General features: G+C 37.2%; 1 protein-coding gene across 1 annotated transcript in view; it reads right to left on the reverse strand.

Annotated features, from left to right (window-relative positions):
- Window positions 1–415: 415 nt before the first annotated feature.
- dpr10 (defective proboscis extension response 10) overlaps window positions 416–24,559 on the reverse strand; it is a 149,060-nt gene continuing 124,916 nt past the window's right edge. The window contains exons 4-6 of the mRNA XM_067792015.1: window positions 14,173–14,300; window positions 5,007–5,175; window positions 416–1,011 (exon numbers count right to left, since the gene is read on the reverse strand). Of these exons, the coding sequence (XP_067648116.1) occupies window positions 416–1,011; window positions 5,007–5,175; window positions 14,173–14,300 (893 nt within the window). The remainder of the gene's footprint in view (window positions 1,012–5,006; window positions 5,176–14,172; window positions 14,301–24,559) is intronic.

Genomic DNA, 24,559 nt, shown 5'->3' on the forward strand with positions numbered 1-24,559 from the left:
TATACGTTTTTTTTTCATAATCATTTTTTATAAATATGTAGAATTTTAACACTTTAGTCTTCCCTTTTTTTATTAGTTTTTCACAACACACTTCTTGAATTGTTTTTTTTTTGTTTTTATTTGGGCTTACATCAAATTGTTTGTGTAATCACACACATTTAATGTACAAATAGCTGAACAAAGTTTTATGAATATCCGTACTTGAACTGTGCAGTGTACTTGTGGTCGCAATGTGTACAAAATCAACACACAACAAACATGAATTTATTCAGATTTAAGTGGTGAGCTCACGAGTTACCACAACACGCACCCATAGAACGCTTTACATACATACATATTTGCTTTGATTGTACACAGTTGTGCTCGACTCAAGCCTTTTTGTGTGACCACATTTGCCTTAGTGCTGATTAGTTCATCACCGCTCAAAGGATCCGACTGCTTCGATGATTTCAGTGTAAGAATGCGTAGTTTGTGCTCTTAATTGAAGTATTAATTGTTGTTGTCGTTCGTGTTGCCATTGTCGGTGATATGCATCTGCTTGGCTAGTGTGCATTATGTATTTGGGTGGAATTGTCAGCAGGATGTTGTTTTTTGTTGGTTTAATGATGCTATACAACAATAAATTGGCTAGAAATGTGGCAATACTACAACGAATTTTTAATTGCTGCTGCTCATGCTGCCGCTTCTGTCGATGCAGATATTCTGACCGAAACTGTGGCAGCTGTTGCTGTTGTTGACACGGTGGTTTTACTAGCGGCGGCACTTCAAAGTGGGAGCATTCTGCATATCTGCATTCGCCACTGCCCATTTTAATTTTACACTGTATGCATTTGTGCTCGTCGTTGATTTTGTGTTTTTTTGTAACATTGCTAGTATTGTTGCTGAGAAATGTTAATATTTGCAATAAAATGAACGCTCCAAATATTGCGCTGATTAACTTGGTCGGTTGAGCAGCGGCGCTATGTCGCGATGTGGGTGCTGAGTTCGTTTGCATCGCCTCTGGTCGCTCACCTACAAAATAAACATTTTAAAATAAACTACAGTTAGTTTTATGTTGACTGCAAGCGAAATAATGTTATTTTAAATTAATTCAGTAGTGAACATGAAAAAAGTGTTGGCAATTCATATGCAGCAAATTTAGTAAGCTTTTCGGTAATTAAATGAGTTTTTTTTTTTCAGAAACTAAAAGCATCTTGTTAGATCTTCTCAGCTCGTGAGGCCAAACTTTCATTTCATAAAATGTTTTCCACTGATTAAGGAAAGGGGTCGCATTGCCTACAAATAGAGCCACTTTGCATAGCGTCCGGTGACCTGGATCAAAAGATATAATTTAAGATTGCAACATGAGTTTAACATTTTTCCAAAAAAGATAACGCCATAAGAGAACACTTCTATTGATATTAGGAAAAATTGTAAAATTTGCACATAGCCATGGTTTGGTTACTGGGACATGTTTCCGAATTTTACTTCTTCTGCAGCTAGCTTTTTGGGAGCTGAGATTTTTACTCAAAATCTCTTGCATTTAAACTGGTGTAAAGGTGATGCCTCCAATCACTCAGTCATATGGATATTCGCAGCACCCTTTGTAATTTGTCTCTAAGTCATCAATACAATTTTATTTATTAAATTCTGTTGAACGCGCCTGAAAATATTCCACAAAATATTAAAATATTGGTATACATGCACCTATTTGTGCATAAAAGGAATAGCAACAAAAAGGCAATACTTAGACACAAATTTCAGTGCCTGTAGCGGGGCATTCAGGCTTTTACAACAGTATGAAAGCTCATCTAATATCAATAAATTATAAAGCAATAAAAACCGGTATCGCTAATTAACTACGAAACAAGTTTCGAACGTCTAACTTGCACTATAACTAATCAAGTCTTCGGTGACCTTATTTGTGAAGTACACGTGGTATATGTCGTCAATATTAGACATCAGATTGTTCGGAAACCAAAAACACTGGGTACTAATAAATAATAAATAACCTCCGTAGCGAGAATCCAGGATCTTCGGTGTGGTCGGCGGATCACGTTACCATCACAACACGGCGGCCGCCGTATTATATTCATAGTGACACAGGATATTGCACATTAAAGAGAGGAACGTAATGCCGCACACGCTGTTTCTTTAAAATAATCAGAGGCTTGGTCATCGTACAAGTCAACTGAGGTACTGCGGCTTCCAAAACCTGGCTGGCGCTAGAAAATTACATAGCATGGTCGTCTCTTTAAATGATATGGACACACACAAATAGATTGCGAATTGAAATATAAACTCAACCATAGAAAAATGCGACGGGCTTATCAAAACTGTTGACATAGTCAATCATGGAGATAAATGAAATTCTGTTAAATAGAGGTATCATAACTTACATCTGTCTGATACGTCCCCGTCTCTCATAGATATAAGGGGACATCCCGTAAGCGCTACGAAGAAATTCAGCATAAAAAAATTGAGAAGATTGAACCAGCAGAATATAAACAGGCCTACAGCCTCATCCACAAAGATTCGGAAAGCCTTATGCAGATAAATGTCTGGCTAACTCCGGTTCGATTCTCAAAATTACCAGTATAGGTGACCAGACTTCCAAGCAGACGCTTCTTCCTCTGGCCCAACTTCGATCTGGATACTGCAAAAGTTTAAGCTCTTACGTATCCCGACATACGAAACAACCATCTTTTGAAATTGCATTCCTCTTTGGCCCAACCATATTGAAACTGTAATTTTTTTGGATTTCCCTAGAGGCTAGGTTAGGTTGCACTAACCTAGAAGCTTTCTAAAACCTATGCTACTTCTGCTGTTAGCTGCACCACTCTTTGCAGCTGAATTCTTAGCCTATCAAGCGCAAGGTACGAGCACAAATGTGATCGTTTCCTCCTCCAATCCACACTTTCTATACCAGCTTTCATCGGCTAAGTCTAATTTAAAAGTAAGATACGTCAAAAGGCAGTGTCCAGTTAAAATATCCATCATTAGTCAACAGTCTTCTCTTTTTAATGATAAGATTAACTTTGATAGCCTTAGGTTGTTCACATGGTTCATCTGATCTTCGACACTATACAGCACCGTCCTCTGGTATACGCCTTTCCCGCTTGGTCGATTATGTGTAACTCTCGCTCTCTCTTAATCTCGCATTATCCACCTCTTTTGTGGTTCCATGAGCCCCTTGGAAACGCAGATAAAGAGTGAGGTAGTATGTTCGTCCCGTGTATGACAAATTGCTAATCTTTCGCGTTGATGGCTACTGTTTAATACTTCACTAGAGTTTAGTTGTTCTTGTGTAATTTTTATGCTCAGCTGAGCAGAGCTCAAAAAGTATATATATTTTGTTCGCATAACGGTAATCCATAACGGCATAAACTAATCGAGATAGATATAGACTTCTATATATCAAAATCATCTGGGCGAAAAAGAAAAAAATCATTTAGCCATGTCCGTCCGTCCGTCCGCCCGTAAATACGATAACTTGAGTAAATTTTGAGATATCTTAATAAAATTCGGTATGTAAGTTCCTGGGAACTTATCTCAGATCGCTATTTAAAATGAACGAAATGGGACTATAACCACGCCCACTTTTTCGATATAGAAAATTTCGAAAAACAGAAAAAGTGCGATAATTCATTATCAAAGATGGATAAAGCGATGAAACTTGGCAGGTGGGTTGACCTTATGACGCAGAATAGAAAATCAATAAAATTTTGGACAATGGGTGTGGAACCGCCCACTTTTAAAATAAGGTAATTTAAAGGTTTTTTAAGCTGTAATTTCGCAGTCGTTGACGATATCATTATGAAATTTGACAGAAACGTTACTCGTATTACTAATTGTGTGCTAAATAAAAATTAGCAAAATCGGATGACGAATACGCCCACTTTAAACAAAAATTTTTTTAAGTCAAATTTTAACCAAAAATTGGATATCTTTACAGTATATAAGTAAATTACGTTAACATTCAACTCCAGTAATGATATGGTGCAACGAAATAAAAAAATAAAAGAAAACTTCAAAAAGGGCGTGGCTCCGCGCTTTTTCATTTAATTTGTCTAGAATGCTTTTAGTGCCATAAATCGAAAAGAATTTACTAATCCTTGTGAAATTTGGTGAGGGCATAGCCTGTATGCCGGTAATTGTTTTCTGTGAAAATGGGTGAAATCGGTTGAAGCCACGCCCAGCTTTTATACACAGTTGACCGTCTGTCCTTCCTCTTGGCCTTTAACACGATAACTTCAGCAAAAATCGATATAACTTTACTAAACTTAGTTCACATACTTATCTGAACTCACCTTGTCTTGGTGTTAAAAATGGGCGAAATACGACTATGACTACGACCAATTTTTCGATATCGAAAATTTCGAAAAATGAAAAATATTCCATAATTCTATACCAAATACGAAAAAAGGGGTCAAACGTGGTGATTTAACTGGTTTTTTGATGCAAAATATAACTTTGGAAAAACTTTTGTAAAATGGGTGTGACGCCTACCATATCAAGTAGAAGAAAATCAAAAAGTTCTGCAGGGCAAAACCAAAAGCCCTTGGAATCTTGGCAGGAATAGTGTTCGTGGTATGACATATAGAAATTAGCGGTACCAGACAGATGATGTTCTAGGTCACCCTGGTCCACATTTTGGTTGATATCTCGAAAACGCCTTCACATATACAACTAAGGGCCACTCCCTTTTAAAGCACTCATTATTACCTTTTATTTGACAACCATATCGTACAAATACATTCTAGAGTCACCCCTGGTCCAGCTTTATGGCGATATCTCGAAAAGGCGTCCACCTTCCAAAACACTCTTTCATACCTTCCATTTAATATCCATGTCATACAAACATATTCCAGGGTTACCCTAGGTTCATTTTCCTGCATTGTGATTTTCCCTTATTTTGTCTCCAAAGCTCTCAGCTGAGTATGTAATGTTCGGTTACACACGAACTTAGCCGTGCTTACTTGTTTTTTTTTTAGTTATGTACAACAACAAAAAAAAAAAATACTCACCTTGCAGTACGTGAACGCGTATGCTCGCTATCTCCGTATTCGATGGGTAACACGAGTATTTCCCCGAATCAAGCAAATCAGCATCATTAATAAGTAATATCGATTTAGTTTCCTCTGATTTGATGGTTTTAAATTTCAAACGACCACCAGATGTTTCCTCCGAAAGGACCTGCAAGTAATGGCAAAAAAATTGCATCATATCACTTATTAAGAAAGATTGCAATCAACCAACTGGCGAATATCAAGCTTGTAAAATATTTTATAAAGTAAGTGAATAACTAAAATATTTTGTAACTTTCATTGTCGTTAAATTCTCGTTAACGCATCTTTTTTGAACTTTCTCTAAATCAGTTACCAGTGTAATAATTTTTTTTTTGTGATTACTTTAAGTTTTTCATCAGCTTGGTAAGAGTTTCCGTTTAATGAATGTGTGTGGGTTGAATTTAAATTCGGATTTCTCACATAAAACTAACATTATTTTTCGCTCGAGAGCCATTAACATGTAGCTTATGACGATGTGCACACATATATATGTACGATTTCTTCCATGTTTAATACTGATTGGTTTCTCTTTTGATGTTGAGCATTAATTCAACACACAATGAAATTACAGAAATGTAAGTGAATTGCAAGCTCATTCTTATAAGGATGGTGTCTCATGGCACAAAAGGGAATTGTGACACGATAAAAAGTAGACGTAGTTACAGTGTGGTATTACTATACTCTATGGGGGAATACAGAATGTAAGAGCTAGTGTAGTCACTACACTGTAGCTATTACAAATCGATTAAAGAAAAGTAAAGATTCGTTATCAAAATGTATCGATTTTTTATAGAAAAGTTATCGATTACTTGACGACGGCCGGGATATAGTGGCAACGTGCCTCGCCTACCACAGCGAGCAAAGCAACATCAATAATTTAGCAAAAAATTAGTTTTAATTGAAAAAGAGTTTTCAAAGCGGGGTAGCCCGTCGGTAATTATTTGACAAACACTCCGAGTGTATTTCTACCATGAAAGCTTCTCAATGAAAACTCAACTGCCTTACACATGCCTTTCGGTGTCGACATTAAACATGTAGGTTCCATATTGCCATTTTGTGGGAAAAATTAAAAGGAACACGACGCAAATTGGAGGAATCTCGACCTAAAATTTCTTTCGTTGCTGTTGTTGTTGTAGCGATAAGGACACTCCTGAAGGCCTTGTAATCCTTTTCCGGTTGCAGATCCGGTACATTCCGGTGACAAGCACCATAAAAGTTTTATCCCGACCATCTCGGGAACGGCCACGGGTATGACTACATGAAACCATCTAGGCTATGACGCCCTGCCTCCCTCTAGATCTATTAGTAGTACGGGGTCGCCGGAGCCTCGAATTTTATTGAAACAGGATTCGCCACGGGTAGATAGCTGAGGTTGACAATTGGGTTGGAGAAGCTATATATTGCGCTGGTATCCCCTTGAGAGGGTTCGCTACACAACCCCTTGAATGAATTTGTTATTTTAGTCGCCTCTTACGACAGGCATACCTACCGCTAACCCGTTGGGGGCTTTGACATAGGTATTAATACGTGAATGGGTGGAACTCGAAATAAAACGCTTACTTTATTTATATGGACCACCATTTTTCTAACTATTTTGTCCATTTATCTATATTCCACTCACAAATCCATTCCGTCTCTAACTACCGCCCTCACTTTCAATCTTACTTCCACTTCCACTGTTATGTCGTTTTCTTTTTTGAAAAAAAAGTTACCCTCATCTTGCACCTTTGAATTCTAACTTTTGAACTAGATAGCCTTGTGCTATGCTAAATAGGCCTTATTGCAGGTAATCGTACCCCTTTTCTTATTAGGTTAGATTGAACAGGCCGGTCCATGAGGACCTCACATAGACTGAATGAGTCCGTAGTGTTACCAGAAGTTTGTTTTAATGACCAAACTTAAAAACCTTATCAAAAACCAGGACCTACGTTATAAAACAACTCTGTCTTCTTTGCAAATACTAGGAGCTTCCTAGGACTTAAGCTACTTGCTTCTTCTAGATCTGACAGCTGTATTACTCCTAATAGCTGGAGTCTTAGCCTGGCAAGTGCAGAGCATGAGCACAGAACGTGCTTGATCGTTTCCTCCTCCAGTCCGCACTTCCTTCATCTGCTATCACTGACTAAGCATAATTTAGTGGCATGTGATACCAGAGGGCAGTGTCCGGTCAGGATAACCGTCATGAGTCTACAGTCCTCTCTTTTTAATGATAAAGCAACTTTGTTAGTCTAAGTTTGTAAGACCTACACATAATATTCGACACTTTGCAGCCCCGCGCTGAACCCACGCCTTTCCTGCTTGGTCGATCATGTGCACCTATTTTCTTATTCAGCGGAAAATATTTTGTGAAAGGAACACACAACCTTAAGAGACAGCTAAGAAGAACCAACAGCGCGTCATTATTTTCGGAAAAAAACTGCATTAGTCCTACTCTCACACCCACTCTATCTCCCACTAACACCCCCTTTCCCCCTTACCCAGTAGTCCCACTCCTACTCTCTCTCTCTCTTAGAAGTACTCTCTCACCACAATTTTTATTTGTTTGGAATCGCTATACCAAATTTGGAATACCTACTTCACCTGACCGCCCAGTTTCAATACTTTTGTTTTAATAAACCCCCACGAAACTATATGACAATTAATACAGGTACTACACAAAAACAGAAATCTGCCACACTTATGTACATGTTCACATTAAAGAAAGCAGCCACACCCATGTACATGTACACATCAAAGCAATCAGCCACACATACATAGAAGGCAACGAAGAATATTCCACACAGATAACCAGCAGATCGAAACGAAGAGATTATTTCACATACACTTATGTAGTCAGCAGATAAGAGTGAGGAATACATGGAAAAAACCACACATCACGTTATCATCAGCTAAGAGCAGAAGTTGTTATTCACACGTACATACGCATATAGCTAAATTACCATGTATGAGATGCAACTGTTCCAGAAGGCATGCTAATGAAACGTCTAGACCTTAGGAGAAATATGCGAGAAAGGCAACAGAGAGTATAAAAGCAGCGCAAGCTGAGGAATAATCAGTCGGTTTGATTTTTATACGTTGTAGTAAAATACGCGATAATTGTGCAGTAGTACTCTCAAAGTAGTCCAAATGAACATCGTTTTGTTATACTGAGTATTTGAGTTATTTGTTCAACAGTTCAGAGATTCGATCGTTAACAGAAGCTGAAAAATAATCATAATTTTCCTAAATTCGTTAAGCCGGGTTGTAGAGTTACGAAAACCCTGCACGAACAATCTTTACAGAAGACTTTTTTACTTCTCTGAATCCACTAAAACAACGTATAAAATGGAATCTGGGCCTTTTAAGATGACTTTTTCATCTAATCGTGAATTCCTTCTACAGAGTTCGGATTTTATGACGATGTCACCATGTGCTCCTACGTGCCAAAAAAAAAAAAAAACATGTGATTTTTTTGTTCACAGTTCATTATGAAAAAGAAGTATCTCGTACATAAAACAAGGTAGAGGGCATTCATGCACATTTTTTAATTTTCCTTTATTTGTTATACTCAGTTGAGCAGAGCTCACATAGTATATTAAGTTTGATTGGATAACGGTTGGTTGTACATATATAAAGGAATCGAGATAGATATAGACTTCCATATATCAAAATAATCAAGATCGAAAAAAAATTTGATTGAGTCATGTCCGTCCATCCGTTAACACGATAACTTGAGTAAATTTTGAGGTATCTTGATGAAATTTGGTACGTAGGTTCCTGAGAACTCATCTCAGATCGCTATTTAAAATGAACGATATCGGACTACAACCACGCCCACTTTTTCGATATCGAAAATCCGAAAAAGTGTGATAATTCATTACAAAAGAGAGATAAAGCGACGAAACTTGGTAGATGAGTTGAACTTATGACGTAGAATGGAAAATTAATAAAATTTTGGACAATGGACGTGGCACCGCCCACTTTTAAAAGAAGGTAATTAAAAGTTTTGCAAGCTGTAATTTGGCAGTCATTGAAGATATCATGATGAAATTTGGCAGAAACGTTTCTCCTAGTACTATATGTACGCTTAATAAAAATTAGCAAAATCGGAGAAGGATCACGCCCACTTTAAAACAACTCCAACAGATGATGTTCTGGGTCACCCTGGTCCACATTTTGGTCGATATCTGGAAAACGCCTTCACATATACAACTACCACCACTCCCTTTTAAAACTCTCATTAATACCTTTAATTTGATACCCATATCGTACAAACTCATTCCAGAGTCACCCCAGGTCCACCTTTATGGCGATATCTCGAAAAGGCGTCTACTTATAGAACAAGCCCCACGCCCTTTTAAAATACTCATTAACACCTTTCACTTGATACCCATATCGTACAAACATATTCTAAAGTCACCCCTGGTCCACCTTTATGGCGATAACTCGAAAAGGCGAACACTTATAGAACGAGGGCCCACTCCCTTTTAAAAATACTCATTAACACCTTTCATTTGATACCCATATCGTACAAACAAAGTGTAGAGTCACCCTGGTCCACCTTTATTGCGATACTTCGAAAAGGCGTCCACCTATAGAACTAAGGCCCACTCCCTTTTAAAATACTCATTAACTCCTTTCGTTTGATACCCATATTGCTCAAACAAATTCCAGGGTCACCCCTGCTCCACCTTTATCGCGATATCTCGAAACGGCGTCCACCTATGGAACTAAGGATTACTCCCTTTTAAAATACTCATTAACACCTTTCTTTTGATGCCCATATTGTACAAATTCTAGGGTCCCCCTGCTCCATCTTTATGGCGATATCTCGAAACGGCATCCACCTATGGAACTAAGGATTACTCCCTTTTAAAACCCTCATTAATGCCTTTAATTTGATACCCATATCGTACAAACACATTCTAGAGTCACCCTGGTGCACCTTTATGGCGATATTTCGAAACGGCGTCCACCTATAGAGCTAAGGCCCACTCCCTTTTAAAATACTCATTAACACCTTTCGTTTGATGCCCATATTGTACAAACAAATTCTAGGGTCTTTATGGCGATATCTCGAAACGGCGTCCACCTATGGAACTAATGATTACTTCCTTTTAAAATACTCATTAACACCTTTCATTTGATATCCATATCGTACAAACGCATTCTAGAGTTACCCCTGGTCCACCTTTATGGCGATATTTCGAAACGGCATCCACCTATAGAACTAAGGCCCACTCCATTTTAAAATACTCATTAACCCCATTCGTTTGATGCCCATATTGTACAAACAAATTCTAGGTTCACCCCTGGTCCACCTTTGTGGCGATATCTCGAAACGGGGCCCACCTATGGAACTCCCTTTTAAAATACTCATTAACACCTTTCATTTGATGCCCATATTGTACAAACAAATTCTAGAGTCACCCCTGGCCCACCTTTATGGTGATATCTCGAAACGGCGTCCACCTATGGAACTAAAGATTACTCCCTTTTAAAATACTCATTAACACCTTTCATTTGATACCCATGACGTACAAACGCATTCTAGAGTCAACCCTGATCCACCTTTATGGCTATATCCCTAAATGGCGTCCACCTATAGAACTATGGCCCACTCCCTCATAAAATACTCTTTAATGCCTTTCATTTGATACACATGTCATACAAACACATTCCAGGATTTCCCTCGGTTCATTTTCCTACATGGTTATTTTCCCTTATGTTGTCACCATAGCCCTCAACTGAGTATGTAATGTTCGGTTACACCCGAATTTAGCCTTCCTTACTTGTTTTTTATATAATCTGCTCCTTTTCTCCTTGTTATGCTTTAGTTTCCAATATTTAAGCGCTACAACAGCAATGATAAAATCAGCTTGTAAAGTAGATTTCCTCAACCGTCATCCTTTTTTCTTCAACTTCTTGTTACAGTATGAGGCTTCGAATACTTTCATTGCATGCAGCAGTTACAAGTGGCACGCTCGTTAACAGTGAAGCAAGCTGCAGGCATTCAAAATTCATGTCTCGAATGCGAAGGCGTTGCCGTGTATCAATTGCCACGCTGCTGTTAATATAATTTTAAGCGAAAATCACCGGCAGCGTTACCGGCGACGATTTTCCTTTAACATTTAGCGTATTTACGGAAATGGGCGCTAAGCACCCACACACACACCCACAATTATAATCTAGCTGTGTATGTGCATGAGCTTCGTGACAAATTCAGATTCTGGTGCACTCCTGGTATGTTGCATGTATGCACATACTTTAGATTTCATGCCGATAATAAATGAACTGAATGAATTCTTGTGTGTGAGTTTTGTAAGAAAAAAAAGTGATGCGATAAAAGTTTTTGAAATCGGTTACATGTTTGTTCCCACGCAGAAATGCATGTGCTTTATTGCATGCACCTACATAGTCTTTATAGCGTGAGTTGGTATGCTCGTCAGTTAATGGTGTTTGAGGTACTTGAACTCGATAATTTATTGGTAAAAAGATTTTTTGTTTGCGTGTATGGTTGGTTGTATGCGCGCCTGTCGGTAAGGAGGTGCAAAGTTTCAGCAAGTATTTTATGTCGAAATAAGTTTCTTCTAGACAGCTTGCGGTAGGTAAATGCTCAAGTACATAAGTGGGCGGAATAAATACTTGATAACTATGGTAAAATATGTGTAGATTTACAAAAATTGAAAGAAAAAAAAGCACATAGATTTCTTCTACTTGCTGACTGCTAACGAACTGGGTTTGCAAAACACTTAACCAAAGCCTTTGCTAGGTCGATTTGAAGCCAACAACTAGTGCTCTCTCCTAGTCCTTTAAAAAGGAAGGTCTTAAATTTCACTGATATTTTTCATGGGAAGTAAGCTTAGATTAGGTTGAACTGGCCGGTTCATGAGGACCTCACATAGATTGAATGAGTCCATAGTGTAACCAGAAGTTTGTTCAACAACCAAACTGAAAACCCTATAACTAACCAGTACCTTTGTTTTAAAATAACTCACTTCTTCCATAGCTTTATCACTACTTATAGCTAGAATCTTAGCCTGACAAGAGCAGGGCCTGACAAGAACAAAACGTGATTGATCGTTTGCTCCTCCAACCAGCACGTCTTATATATTGTATCATTGACAAGAAATGTGACGTCAGAGGGCAGTATCCAGTCAGAACACCCGTCATGAGCCTACAGTAGTTTCCTTTTAATGAGAAGTTTAAATTTGTTAGTCTAAGGTTGTAAGACCTACACATAATCTTCGACACTTTACAGCCTGCACTAAGTCAACGAAGTGTAACACTTGACCTCTCTCAATCGCTCCAAATGTTATTGGGACTCTTATTGAGAGAGCTTCGACCTTTTTAGCTTGCTCATACGCTCATATTTGCCCACTCACTGCAGAGGGGCGACCCCACTTAGAAAAATTTTTTTATTTGAAAAAACTTGCTCGGGAATTGAACTCAAGATCTTCGGTGCGGTAGGCGGAACATGCTACCACCACACCACGGCGGCCGCCTACCTACACACCGATTTTAAGGCTTTCAAGGTCTTTTTCAACTTCGACCGCTTGTAGCGTGTTAGGATTGTTATCCCTCGGACTTCATTTCCTGAGACTCACATACATTTTGCTTGTGACCTAGGACATATTCCCAAACTGTGTTCGCAGTATATCCTCCGCCTGCTTGTTTAATTGGCAGATGTAGTGCGGACTCTCTTCCCTAGGCCGAGATATAGGAGTACCTTCCAATCGTGCTCAGCGTATCGTGTTTGAAAATATACATGAAAACGTTGCCAGGTACTTACTTTTACAGCTTGTAGTCTGGAGAGGAGATTGCTAGTTCAGAAAAAGCCATAATAAAATTTTGGCAGAAAGGTTCTGGTTTGGCCATTTGTGATTGCGGGCATAAATCCATGCCACTCGTTACGATAGTAAACTTCAACGAGAAATAATATTTTCAAAAACGTCATCTGTTCTTACCACATCGTCATAATGGTTCAACTATAACTTGGTCTGACTTGCTCTAACAGATTGCGCTCGTGCCACCCAAAAGTGGTTCGAAGATAATAATGTACATTATGTTAGGACAAACTTGAATCCACCCCACGAGTCTGAGTTGTGGCAAATTGAGCGGTATTGGGACCTTATGAAAGGACAATTTTGGAGAATAGGGTAAGCGGCGAACACCCTTACAGAAGTATACAGACTGTGGTAAACAGTACCGCCAAAAGAGCACAGAACCGTTGTACATAACTTGACGTAAGGTTTCTCCAGAAAAGTTCGCTTATACATATAGCAATGAATATTTTTGTAGAACTTCTTTACCTTTTATTGAAATAATTATGTTTTTTCATGCTAATCAAAAGCAAAGTTCAAGCAATGTAACTGTAATTACTATATGAGAATTTTTTAATTTTCAAAACTTTTTGTACCAGTCCTAGTTCTTGGCCACTTGGTCTGCTGACGGAATAAACTGAAAAGAGAGCGATGTAGCCCCTAATTATCCTAATGATAATAATCCTAAAATTGCATTATAAATATAAAATCAAAAGTATTGTCTGTTCCTGGCCTTATATTCGATAGATTGTGGTGTCTGGCCAGACGAAAAGTCTTTATTTCCGTGAATAACTTTACTGCTACCCACCAGATCATGAAAAGCTTTAGTGACTTTTTAAGTTTAGAGGCGGTCTTTAGAATAATTCGGAAATCGATATTTCTTTCTTTTTATTTTATCTTTTTTTTTTTGTGCCAAAATTGTTATGTCACATTTTAGCGTTTTCGTCTGTCTCGGCGAACATATCCTTAAGCCTACAAGACCTCATATTTCGTATTGATTTCAAAATTTATCAATAAAAATTCAAACTTATTTCTGGGTAGTCACAGTGTGCGACCAGATTTCTTCAATTTTTAAATAAAAATTCAAATATTTGTGGATAAAGTTCAATGTGTCAAATTTCGTCTGGCCAGACGACTACGCTAAGATGTGTTGAATTTATTCATCGCTAATCGGAGTTTTAATTATGTAACTTGTGCGAACAACTTAATTTAATCTCTTTCCATTATTTCAAATTGTATGGTATATAAATGTATAGAATTGAATATATAAGTAGTCCTTGTTAACTCTAATTCTTATAATCACAAATAAATGTTGTACTCACCTTATCTTGATGATACCAAAAAATGTGTGTCGGCGGTTCTGGACTGAATTTTATTACACAAGTCAGATTAATTGTGCTACCTCTATCCACATATAAATCAGGACCACCCAATATGCTTGCTGTTGGTACTATTGCGGTAAATAAATATAAGAGAAGAAAATGGGGAGGAATTAACAATGATACATAAATACGTGTTTATATATACATGAATATATTAATATATAGATATCACAGTAGGCTATTTTCAGACGAAATGTTTACTACAAGCAATATCATACTCGTTAACAATTCTGTTACGTTAAGACAAACTTACACGTGTTGTTAAGGTCACGAAATCAGGTTAAGGGTTTATAACTTCAAATACAATTTTTAACATTTAAAAATTTTATGGATCATTCGTAGTTTCATAAACAAAATTTAGGTTTATATACATATGTATATATGATCTCTTACGATACATGCTAAACTGTTATGTTCAGGTGAGTATTATGTAATATTGTGGTTCACATACCTATTTCTTGTTGCTATTTGCAATGATTATCGGTAAAAACTTTGACGTAGTTGGTAAGGTTTATTGATTTAATTGATAATATATCGAAATTTTTACGATAGGGTGGACGTGGTATATACGTAGGATTATCATTATCGGCATTATTATGTATAACGCATAGCGACGCGAGGAGTCACTTTCACCCAAGTGAAACCAAATTCGTATCATATAAGAGCACTAGCAGACCCGGCAGACATTGGTCTGCCCTAAATTTGGTCTATCTGCATACATTTTAATAAGCTTTTTCCGTCTAACTCTTCCCTCCCCCTCTTCACTTTTTCTTAATCCTTTTATTCACTCCTCCCTCCGTCTTTTTCGCTTCATCTATCTCTATCTTCGTCTCACTCTATCTCTTTCTCAGTCTCAGTCTCCTTCTCCTTCCCTCTTTTCTCTTATCTCAAATTCTTCTCATTCTTCTTCATCATTTATTGACAGTCCAAGAGGGTGGTATCTATTTTGTTCCAGTCCCACTCCGAGTCTCCGTCCCAGTCCGTCTCTGGTCTACTTCCCGGAAAAAAGGATCGTAAATACTAATATAGGCAAATTTATATACCAAATTTCAGGCAAATCGAAAAGTACGTATGTAAATAGGTATGTGGGTATTATTAATTCATGTCTTTATTTCGGTTTCGCATGCATATTTATCAGTATTGCCCGGTTGAAAATTACTTGAAAATTACTTTAAATCTCTCAGCAACAGCTTTTATTTGATATCCATATTACACACACATTCTAGGGATATCCGGGTCCACGTTTTGGCCTTTATATCGAAACAATAATCACCAGTAGGTATGAAAACTACCCTGTACTAAAGCACACATCAACAGCTTCAATTTGATACCCATAATGTAAAAACACATCCTAGTGTTACCTTGATCCACGTTTTGGCCTATATCTCGAGACCCTAGTAACAAATAGGTATGAAATTTACCCTGTACTAAAGCACTCATCAACAGTTTTCATTTGTTATCCATATTGTATAAGCACATTCTAGGGGTACCCGGGTTCACGTTTTGGCCTATATCTTGAGACCTTAGTCACCAATATGTAGAAAACTACCCTTTACTAAAGCACTCATCAACAGCTTTCATTTGATATTCATATTGTATAAACTCTCTCTAGGGGTACACGGGCCCACGTTTTAGCCTATATCTGGAGATCCTAGTCACGTGTTGGCCTATATCTGGAGACCCTATGCAAATTACTCTCTATTATAGCACTCATCAACAGCTTTCATTTGTTATCCATATTAAGTAAACACATTCTAGGGGAACCCGCGTCCACGTTTTGGCCTATATCTCGAGACCCTAGTCACCAATAGGTATGAAACTTACCCTGTACTAAAGCACTCACCAACAGCTTTCATTTGATATCCATATTGTATAAACCCTGTCTAGGGGTACACGGGCCCACGTTTTGGCCTATATCTCGAGACCCTAGTAACAAATAGGTATGAAATTTACCCTGTACTAAAGCACTCATCAACAGTTTTCATTTGTTATCCATATTGTATAAGCACATTCTAGGGGTACCCGGGTTCACGTTTTGGCCTATATCTTGAGACCCTAGTCACCAATATGTAGAAAACTACCCTTTACTAAAGCACTCATCAACAGCTTTCATTTGATATTCATATTGTATAAACTCTCTCTAGGGGTACACGGGCCCACGTTTTAGCCTATATCTGGAGATCCTAGTCACGTTTTGGCCTATATATGGAGACCCTATGCAAATTACCCTCTATTAAAGCACTCATCAACAGCTTTCATTTGTTATCGATATTATGTAAACACATTCTAGGGGAACCCGCGTCCACGTTTTGGCCTATATCTCGAGACCCTAGTCACCAATAGGTTTGAAAACTATCCTTTACTAAAGCACTTATCAACAGCCTTCATTTGATATCCATATTCTGTAAACACATTCTAGGGGTACCAGCGTCCACGTTTTCGCTTATATCTTGAGACCCTAGTTACCGGCTGGTACGAAAAATACCCCGTATCAAAGTACTCATAAAGAGCTTTCATTTCATACCCATATTGTGCAAACATATCCCAGGATTACCTAGATCCACGTTTTGATCTCAAGACCCTAGCCAGAACGGGATAAAAATTATCCTATGTCTGTCTCCTGGTTCTAAGCTACCCCTCCACCAATTTTCAGCCAAATATGTTCTTCCGTTCCTTCCTCTTCAATCACTCTTTATTAAAAAAGGCGCATCAAAATCCGTTGCGTATTTTTAAAGGTTTAAGCATGCAAAGGGAAATAGAGACAGAAAAAGCGATTTCGTTTTATACATCCATACATACCTATAAACCTACGCCCGAAGATAAATAACGCAGCGAATGCTATATATGTACGTATATATATGTCGCATCATCCTCACTCAAAAGCAATTAGCGCAAACAATTCACAGCGAACAACCATACAAACACATTTTTTGGTAAAAAATTTTTTTCAACAATTGGCTGATATAAGAAAGGAATCAAGTATATATATTTTTTTTTTTGATGCAGATCGAAGGTAAATAGTTCAAAGTTTTACTGAAAAGTATAATTTTTTAAATCCATCCGTCCGTTTATGAGTTATAGCTGTGCAAACAAAAATTTTATGATTTTTTTGCTACATTTTGGCAATTTGCCACGCCCCTATAATATATATCTTCAAATTATGCTAACTGTACCATCTCACGTAGCTAATGCAAAAAACCGTTTTAAAATCGGAGCATTCTGTGTGAAGTTATGTGCATACATGGCATTTAGCGACTTTATTTTATAAGATTTATAGATTCATTCACTTCGGTGACTCTCGGTGACTATGGGTGACTGCAGGTGATTGTCTTACGTTTTTTCGTATTGTATAGCAACGCAAAGTGTCACGAACACTAATTTTTGCTGTCAAAATATTCACTTGCTTCTGGGTCGCATTTGTTTCATTCACTTCGCTTTTTTATTGTCGTTTTTTATAATTTTTGAGCAAAAATTGAGGATCTTAACATTTTGTGAAACAAAAGATTGAAATTTTCCATATAAAGCCGATAAAGGTTATATTTAGAGCTTCGGTCAATGTGTATGCATATTTCGTCAAATTTTACAGGAATAAAAAAAAGCGAAACCTATAAAAATTATAGCCAGGGACCCAAGCTGTTATTCCTTTTGTAATAAAAGTACTTCAAAAAAAATTTTTGGTGGTATGGCCTAGAAGGTTCACTGTGGTCATATTAAATCGTTCCCGAGATGGTCGAGCTTGTAACTTAATGGTGTTTGTTACCGGATACATTCCCCGAAACCTTCGGGGAGTTTCTTTATCGCTACAACAGCAAAAACAATTGGTTATGGTTTTACGATAACAAGTTTCTAGTATTAGTAGAAAAAATTGTAGTGTCCCTACAGGTTTCAAATCCAGATATTTACGAGAATGGATTGGTAAAAAATTCATTTCATTTCGACGAACCGTATCTTAGTTATGGGGTCGCACTTTTATTCTATTCTTAAAAAATGGACACCCGGATTTAACTTTTGTTTTCGGCCTCATAAAATAAATGTCCGGATTTTACCTTTTTGTGTTTTTTTTTTTGAAATGGGATGCATGATTCGTCATGAAAATGCTCTGGGTATCCCCGGAATCCCATACACTTTCACCAAGGAAAAGTTTTTAAAAGCACTTTTACGAGTAAAAAAAACAAATACCTATAAAATGAGAATGACTGTAACCAATAGTTATACCATAGTTTTGTCACTGTCTTTCGTCACGATCCTTATTTTCTTAGCTTTATGTCAAAAACTAATTCTGAGTAATAGGAAAATAAAAATAATAATTTTATTGTGGATTTTTTAATAACTATAATAATTATTACTCCGTGCTACTTTTTGTTTAATTTTCTTTTAAATCAGTGATTCTCGAACAACGTAGTAAATTAAAAGGTGTATCGCACATTATCTGTCTCGTCGGCAAGCATTGGTACAATTCAGGAACGCAACATCTAAGCCCATTTAACAAGTGATACCACAGGGTGGTGTCCTATCCTCGGTTCTGTATAACTCCTACATGTCGAAGCTACCTTCACCACCAGAAGGAGTCACTACCGTTTCCTACGCCGATTACTGCACATTTATGGCCACAGGACCAGGCACACCCATCGATGAGCAAGGAAATAATTTAATTAACAATCTCCTTATTTACAACATGGACGCGCCAAATGTCGACCATATTGAACATCCTCGTTGATGTAGTCATGCTACCGACTTTCTTACACCCAAAAATCCTAGGTGAGACGTTGATCAGGATCTACATTTTGGAGAGCATGCCACCGCAATTTTCCCTACGATCCAGAGCCGTAATAAAATCCTCAATTCTCTTGCCGGCAGCATTTGGGGTAAAGACAAAAAAACACTCATTGCCACTTACAAAGCAATTGACCGGTCGATTGCATGCTACGCGTCCCCGATATGATCGCCAAGCCTAAAGGATACTCACTGAAGAAAACAGAGGCCCAAAATACTGCCCTCAGAACGGCTGCGGTCTGTTTTCTTATGTCCCCAGAACACCATCTACATAATGAGCCGAGAGTACTCCCCACTAGGAAGAGAAATGAGATGCTAACCAAACAGTTTATGTTGAATACCCTGAAACTTGGGCATCCCAATAGACATCTGATTGATGGGGCTACACCGCCCAGGGGCTTAAGGGGTAATCTCCGTAAGCATTATGAGGAAATACGGCACCTAAGAACACACCCGTATGAAGCAAAAAAGCACAAACAGGTCCTCAGTGATATCTTCAAACAGGCGTCGGACCTCTATGCCAGGACTTGCCCGGCAAATCCGGTACTCAAAGAAAAATCCCCAAAACTTGCAGAGGAGGAATCACTCTCCCTAGGGAAAGACGCGTCACTCTAGCTAAACTTCGATCTGGGTACTTTATCAGGTTAAACTCTACCTATCTAGAATCAACCCCGACATTCAACTTGAAAGAACAATGAGGGAATTTAATAAAATTCTAACACAAAATATTGAAAAAATAAATTAGAAATTTGGTAATACTCTAGAACAGTCGACTGCTAATACGCGTCCAAAAATATTGTGAGAGGTGTCAAACGAAAATAAAAATATTAACTCGTTCCAAATGTATAAACGAAAAGCCGAAAAATGACCACAAGTCCTTCCGCAACCGGCGGTGGCATCCATATTATTTTAGCGCAGAACACCATTCCGCGTTGGCAGTCTTCGGCCGCGCGTGGGATCAAAATTAAATGCGTGCAAAATCCCTTTGTCCACAAAATTTTTACAGTGCACGACATTACAACAACCACGTGAAAATTGTCAACTTCAACTGAAAATATCTATGGGCAGAGAATAGATTTTTATTTTTCGCCTTCGGATTATTGTTGTCGAGGTCAATACGCGTCTTTTGACACCACTCTCTATTTTTTTGGATGCATATTAGAAGTCGACCCCTGTTCTGACTTTTAGAAATTATGTTTGTAGTAAAAAATTTCAAGTTTTATATTATGAGAAAGAACAGGTTAACGTTACAAACGGTGTAGCGTTAACAGATGCAACGAGGCTGCGCCCAAGCGGCCCTAGTTGTATGAGCTTCAAGGCATGGTACCAAAATTGCAGATGTAGTGCAAAGCCGCAACAAAATCCTCAAATCGATTGCCGGCAGTACTTGGAAAAAAGATAAGGAAACATACAAAATTCAACCGCAACTCGTAGCCAGTTTGACTATGTACCACTTCCGAAAAGGCTGCAAGCCTGCTACAACATTGCCGTCGGAATTTCCACAGAATTTTCCATGTTAAACATATTCATATACTATATTGTTACGAATATTAGCAAAAATAAGGGGTGTTGCTATCTCTAAGCCGATGCTAAGCAGTGACGTGAATTCACATCAATAATTCAATCATTATATATCTACATAAACGAATCAATAATTGCGTTTACACATATGTACGTATACGAACAGCGGAGAAGCAATGCACAAACACATGCATATATCTTATCTGAGTTGTCACTAGAGAGGGCAATAATTTGTGCAAGTATTACTCAAATGAGAAATTATACATCTGTAGTTGTACCTGAGAAATTTATAACTAACTAAGTAAAATTCTGTAAGCGCCTAGAAGATGCCACGAGGAAATCACAGAGTATAAAAGCATCAGCGATAGAGGCGCTATGGGCAGTTTCGATTAAGACGCAATCTAGCGAGCAATAGCAGTATTATTTTGAATAGTAGAGTTTCATTTGAGCTATCAATCAGTTTGGCTGTTAAACAAGCTAGTTGCAAAGAATAAGTGTTATTGTGAAGTACTGTAGTAAAGGCCATTTTTCCGTTATTCAACATTGGAGTTATTTATTCAACAGTTTAGTGATTCGAACTTAGCAGAAGGGCAAATAAGAGAATTTGCAAATAAATTCGTTACAATATATTTATATACTATACAGCTCAATATAAAAGAGCATATTTTAAAATAAACAAGCAACTGATTTTGAAAGCATTACATTCAAACAACATTGCAATGTTTTCTTTTTGTTTACCATTGTCAGGTGTTTCGCAGCAATATTGTCAACTCGCTGAAACGATGCTATTCCCAAAAAATTGCACTGCAAAGTTTTTTGAAATAACAAAAGTAATAAGTGGCTATACTGGCTACGTATTTGGTTTGACAGTCTCAGTGAATACGTAGTGACTACGTAAGAGGACAAACGCGAATACGTAAGAAGTTATAAAATACGAACTCTGGGTGAATGTGAGTGAATGCGACGCAAATATTCACGGTGACATACATAATACGGGCCTTAAACACTTTCAAAAAAGTTTCAAGGAAGTGATCTGACACTCCTTCCGAGTGTGTTCTGCAATGAAAAACTTTCCATATTATAATACCATTCTTTAACCCTAAAACGGCCGACGAGTCACCGGTGTGACCTTTTCATATTCTCCCCTCAAAAAAACATATTTTTAATAAATTTTGTTAACTCATTTTCCGAAACATCCTAACTTAATCAATTTTTTGTAGAAAAAAAATACAAAATAAGGTTTTATAATTTTAGTCATACTTAGTCACACTTTTATTATTTTCTGGTAGTCACAGTGGTGACTGCGTCTGCCAAACTGTGTTGTAAAAATCGTCGGCCGTTTTAGGGTTAAGCAGTTATCATTTGAAATCGCCATAGAAAACATAGGTCTCCATAAATCTTTAGTAAAAAAAAATATCCCCGTATCACTAATTAAAAAAAGAAACTTCGCCCAAATATTTTAAATGATCTACGGTATCCAATTTCTATCATTTTTATTATTTTTTATCCGATAATTTCTTTTCATGCTCAGAACATCTGTGGTCACTGAATGACCCACTTAAGTTTGTTTATTATCAGTTATTAAAATAGGCTAACTCTTGCTTTTTAGGCAGCAAAGAGTTTCGCTTAATACCCAAAGTCATGAAAGGAAATTAGGAAATGTTTCTCTTGTCAAGAGATATCAGAATTGACCAATTGACCTTAACGTAACAGAAGAGTTAAATATTATAAATTAGAAGTAAAAATCAGTAATCACATCATACTTGTGACTTACAATGTAATGTAGCGGGTTATGGGTTAACCCATTACTGTCAAACGTTATGCATATGTAACAGTAACGTTAGTATGGATAATCATACACCAAGATATGTTTGTGTGTGTAGTAATACAAATGTGTAGTAAAAGTCTATAGACTTGCGTGATTTTCCGGTGTGTTTATGTTTGTTTAAAATGTTTTTTCACATTTTTTTGCATGATTTTTGTAAATAAGAATTATTTAGTGCTGCGACAAAGAGATTTTGAAAAAAACAAAGAAAAAGTAGAGCTGCACTTGAGCTGCTAGAAGACCAAAGTGATTATGACGGCGACATCGAGGGAGTATTTTAAGAACCACCGTATGAAGAAAATATTTCCGATTAGGATTTATCGAATTAAGATAAAAGAAAAACATCGAGAAATTGACCTTTGAGGTAGAAAATTATTAGTTATGAAGTGGTTTATGCAGATGCAGTTGACGTTGACGCGTTGACGAGGAAGATAACACTGGCCTACACAGATTCTGCTGCATGGGATTTTATACATGATTGTTAAAGTACTTTTTACACTTATTTCAAATGTAGAAGCCGTTTGTTATTAGCAGCTCTAGTTTCCGAAATATATAGTAATAAATAAACTTTATTGTTATCAATTACAGTGGGTTAAGTTTTCTTTTAAGAGTTGTTTCAAGAGCACTACGCAATATGCGCGTTTCAGTGTGCTTCATATCGCTCTTCCGAAGTGCAAAGTTCCTGGTGAAAACGCACGCTCCGCTCTTCACTTAGATCACCTAATTTTTAGAAAACCGGTCCATGTGAAAATAGAGAAAGTGCATTTTGATACCCATGTTTAACCCAGGTATTGAAAGTGTAGCATCAGTTGGTCGATATGTCTAGAAAAGCTGGGTAACTTCCTGTTCCCTAAAACGTTTTCTACAACTCAAAGCTTTCGTTTGTATCCAATATTTCCATTTCTGGGTACACATTTTTGCATTAGAACTCGAGTCAATACTTAAGGGTTAACCGAGCTCACATTTACATCAATGTACTTATATTTCATTTAGGCTGATGACAGAGTGGAAGCGAGTAGCGTTGCTACAATATAAAAACAGAAAGCTATGCAAAATACTCCTTATGAAAAATTTTAAAATCTGACAGAGTGCTAGAAACGTTTCAAGCTTGTAAATTATATGAAAATATTATTGCGACCTCTCTGTCGTCAGCCTTGTAGTGTATTGCGTAGTAAAGTATTAGAGGAAAGTGATGGAAGTGCAACCCTTAAGGTAATATTATTTTCTATCTGTATTGTGCCAATGTAGGCTTACATAGCTGACAGAGACCTCTTTTAATTGTGTTACCAGTTTTTATATTAAGGTTTTGGAAAAAAAGTTGTTATAGTGGCTGCGGCCCACTCTGAATCTGTAGAACTTTGTTTTTAGGAAGTAAGGGTTTGGAAACGGTAATGGTTTCTGAAATAAATTTAGAACTGGCTAGAGCCATGCCAGAATCGAATTATCGCTTATAGTCGGGAAGTTATACATTTCCCATATATGTAATATAATAGAAAATGCTCGCAACATATATGTAATACTCCTATATTGCTACAAAAGGCTAGGTACATTCCCAAACATCAGAGTGCCGATATATTGCTTTTTAAACGTTTTTGTTTTTGTATTCAATAATCGATTGTACCTAAATTTAAATTTTTTCTTGTCACACTTATGCTGCTACAATTACAAAAATTTTATAGGCTGTCTTGTTTTGATTTCGAATTCAAAACACATTGCAAGCGTTTTCTATTAGCAATATAGGAGTATTACATATATGACATTTCCTTCAAAAAGGGCGAGAGTACCAACTTCTCATGAATTACAAATACTATCGCGCTCATGAATCACAAATAGAACATGACTCGTACAACGTACAGCATGAAAATTATTCGAGTGCGCTTATGAATCATATATGAAAAAATAGTTTGTTGTTATTTTTGTATAATTCTTTTTCTATTATCTTTAAAATGATTATACCTTGAGTATTTTTTTTTTTTTTTTAATTACGAATCTTGAAAAAAATCGTTGAGCGTGCAGCACTTCACGGATATTGTTATATGGGACAGGGAACCTGTTATAAAGAGGTCTAGCGGTTTTTTATTGGCTTGTTATTGAAAAATGTATCATCAATTTAATAATGCAATCTTCTCAGTATCTCTTTTACTACAAACCAGTGAGTCGTCACTTGCAATTAGACAGCACGCCGATAATACATTGGTAACCCTTCGA

Source organism: Eurosta solidaginis, chromosome 5, assembly GCF_040869045.1.
Source record: "Eurosta solidaginis isolate ZX-2024a chromosome 5, ASM4086904v1, whole genome shotgun sequence".
NCBI lineage: Eukaryota > Metazoa > Arthropoda > Insecta > Diptera > Tephritidae > Eurosta > Eurosta solidaginis.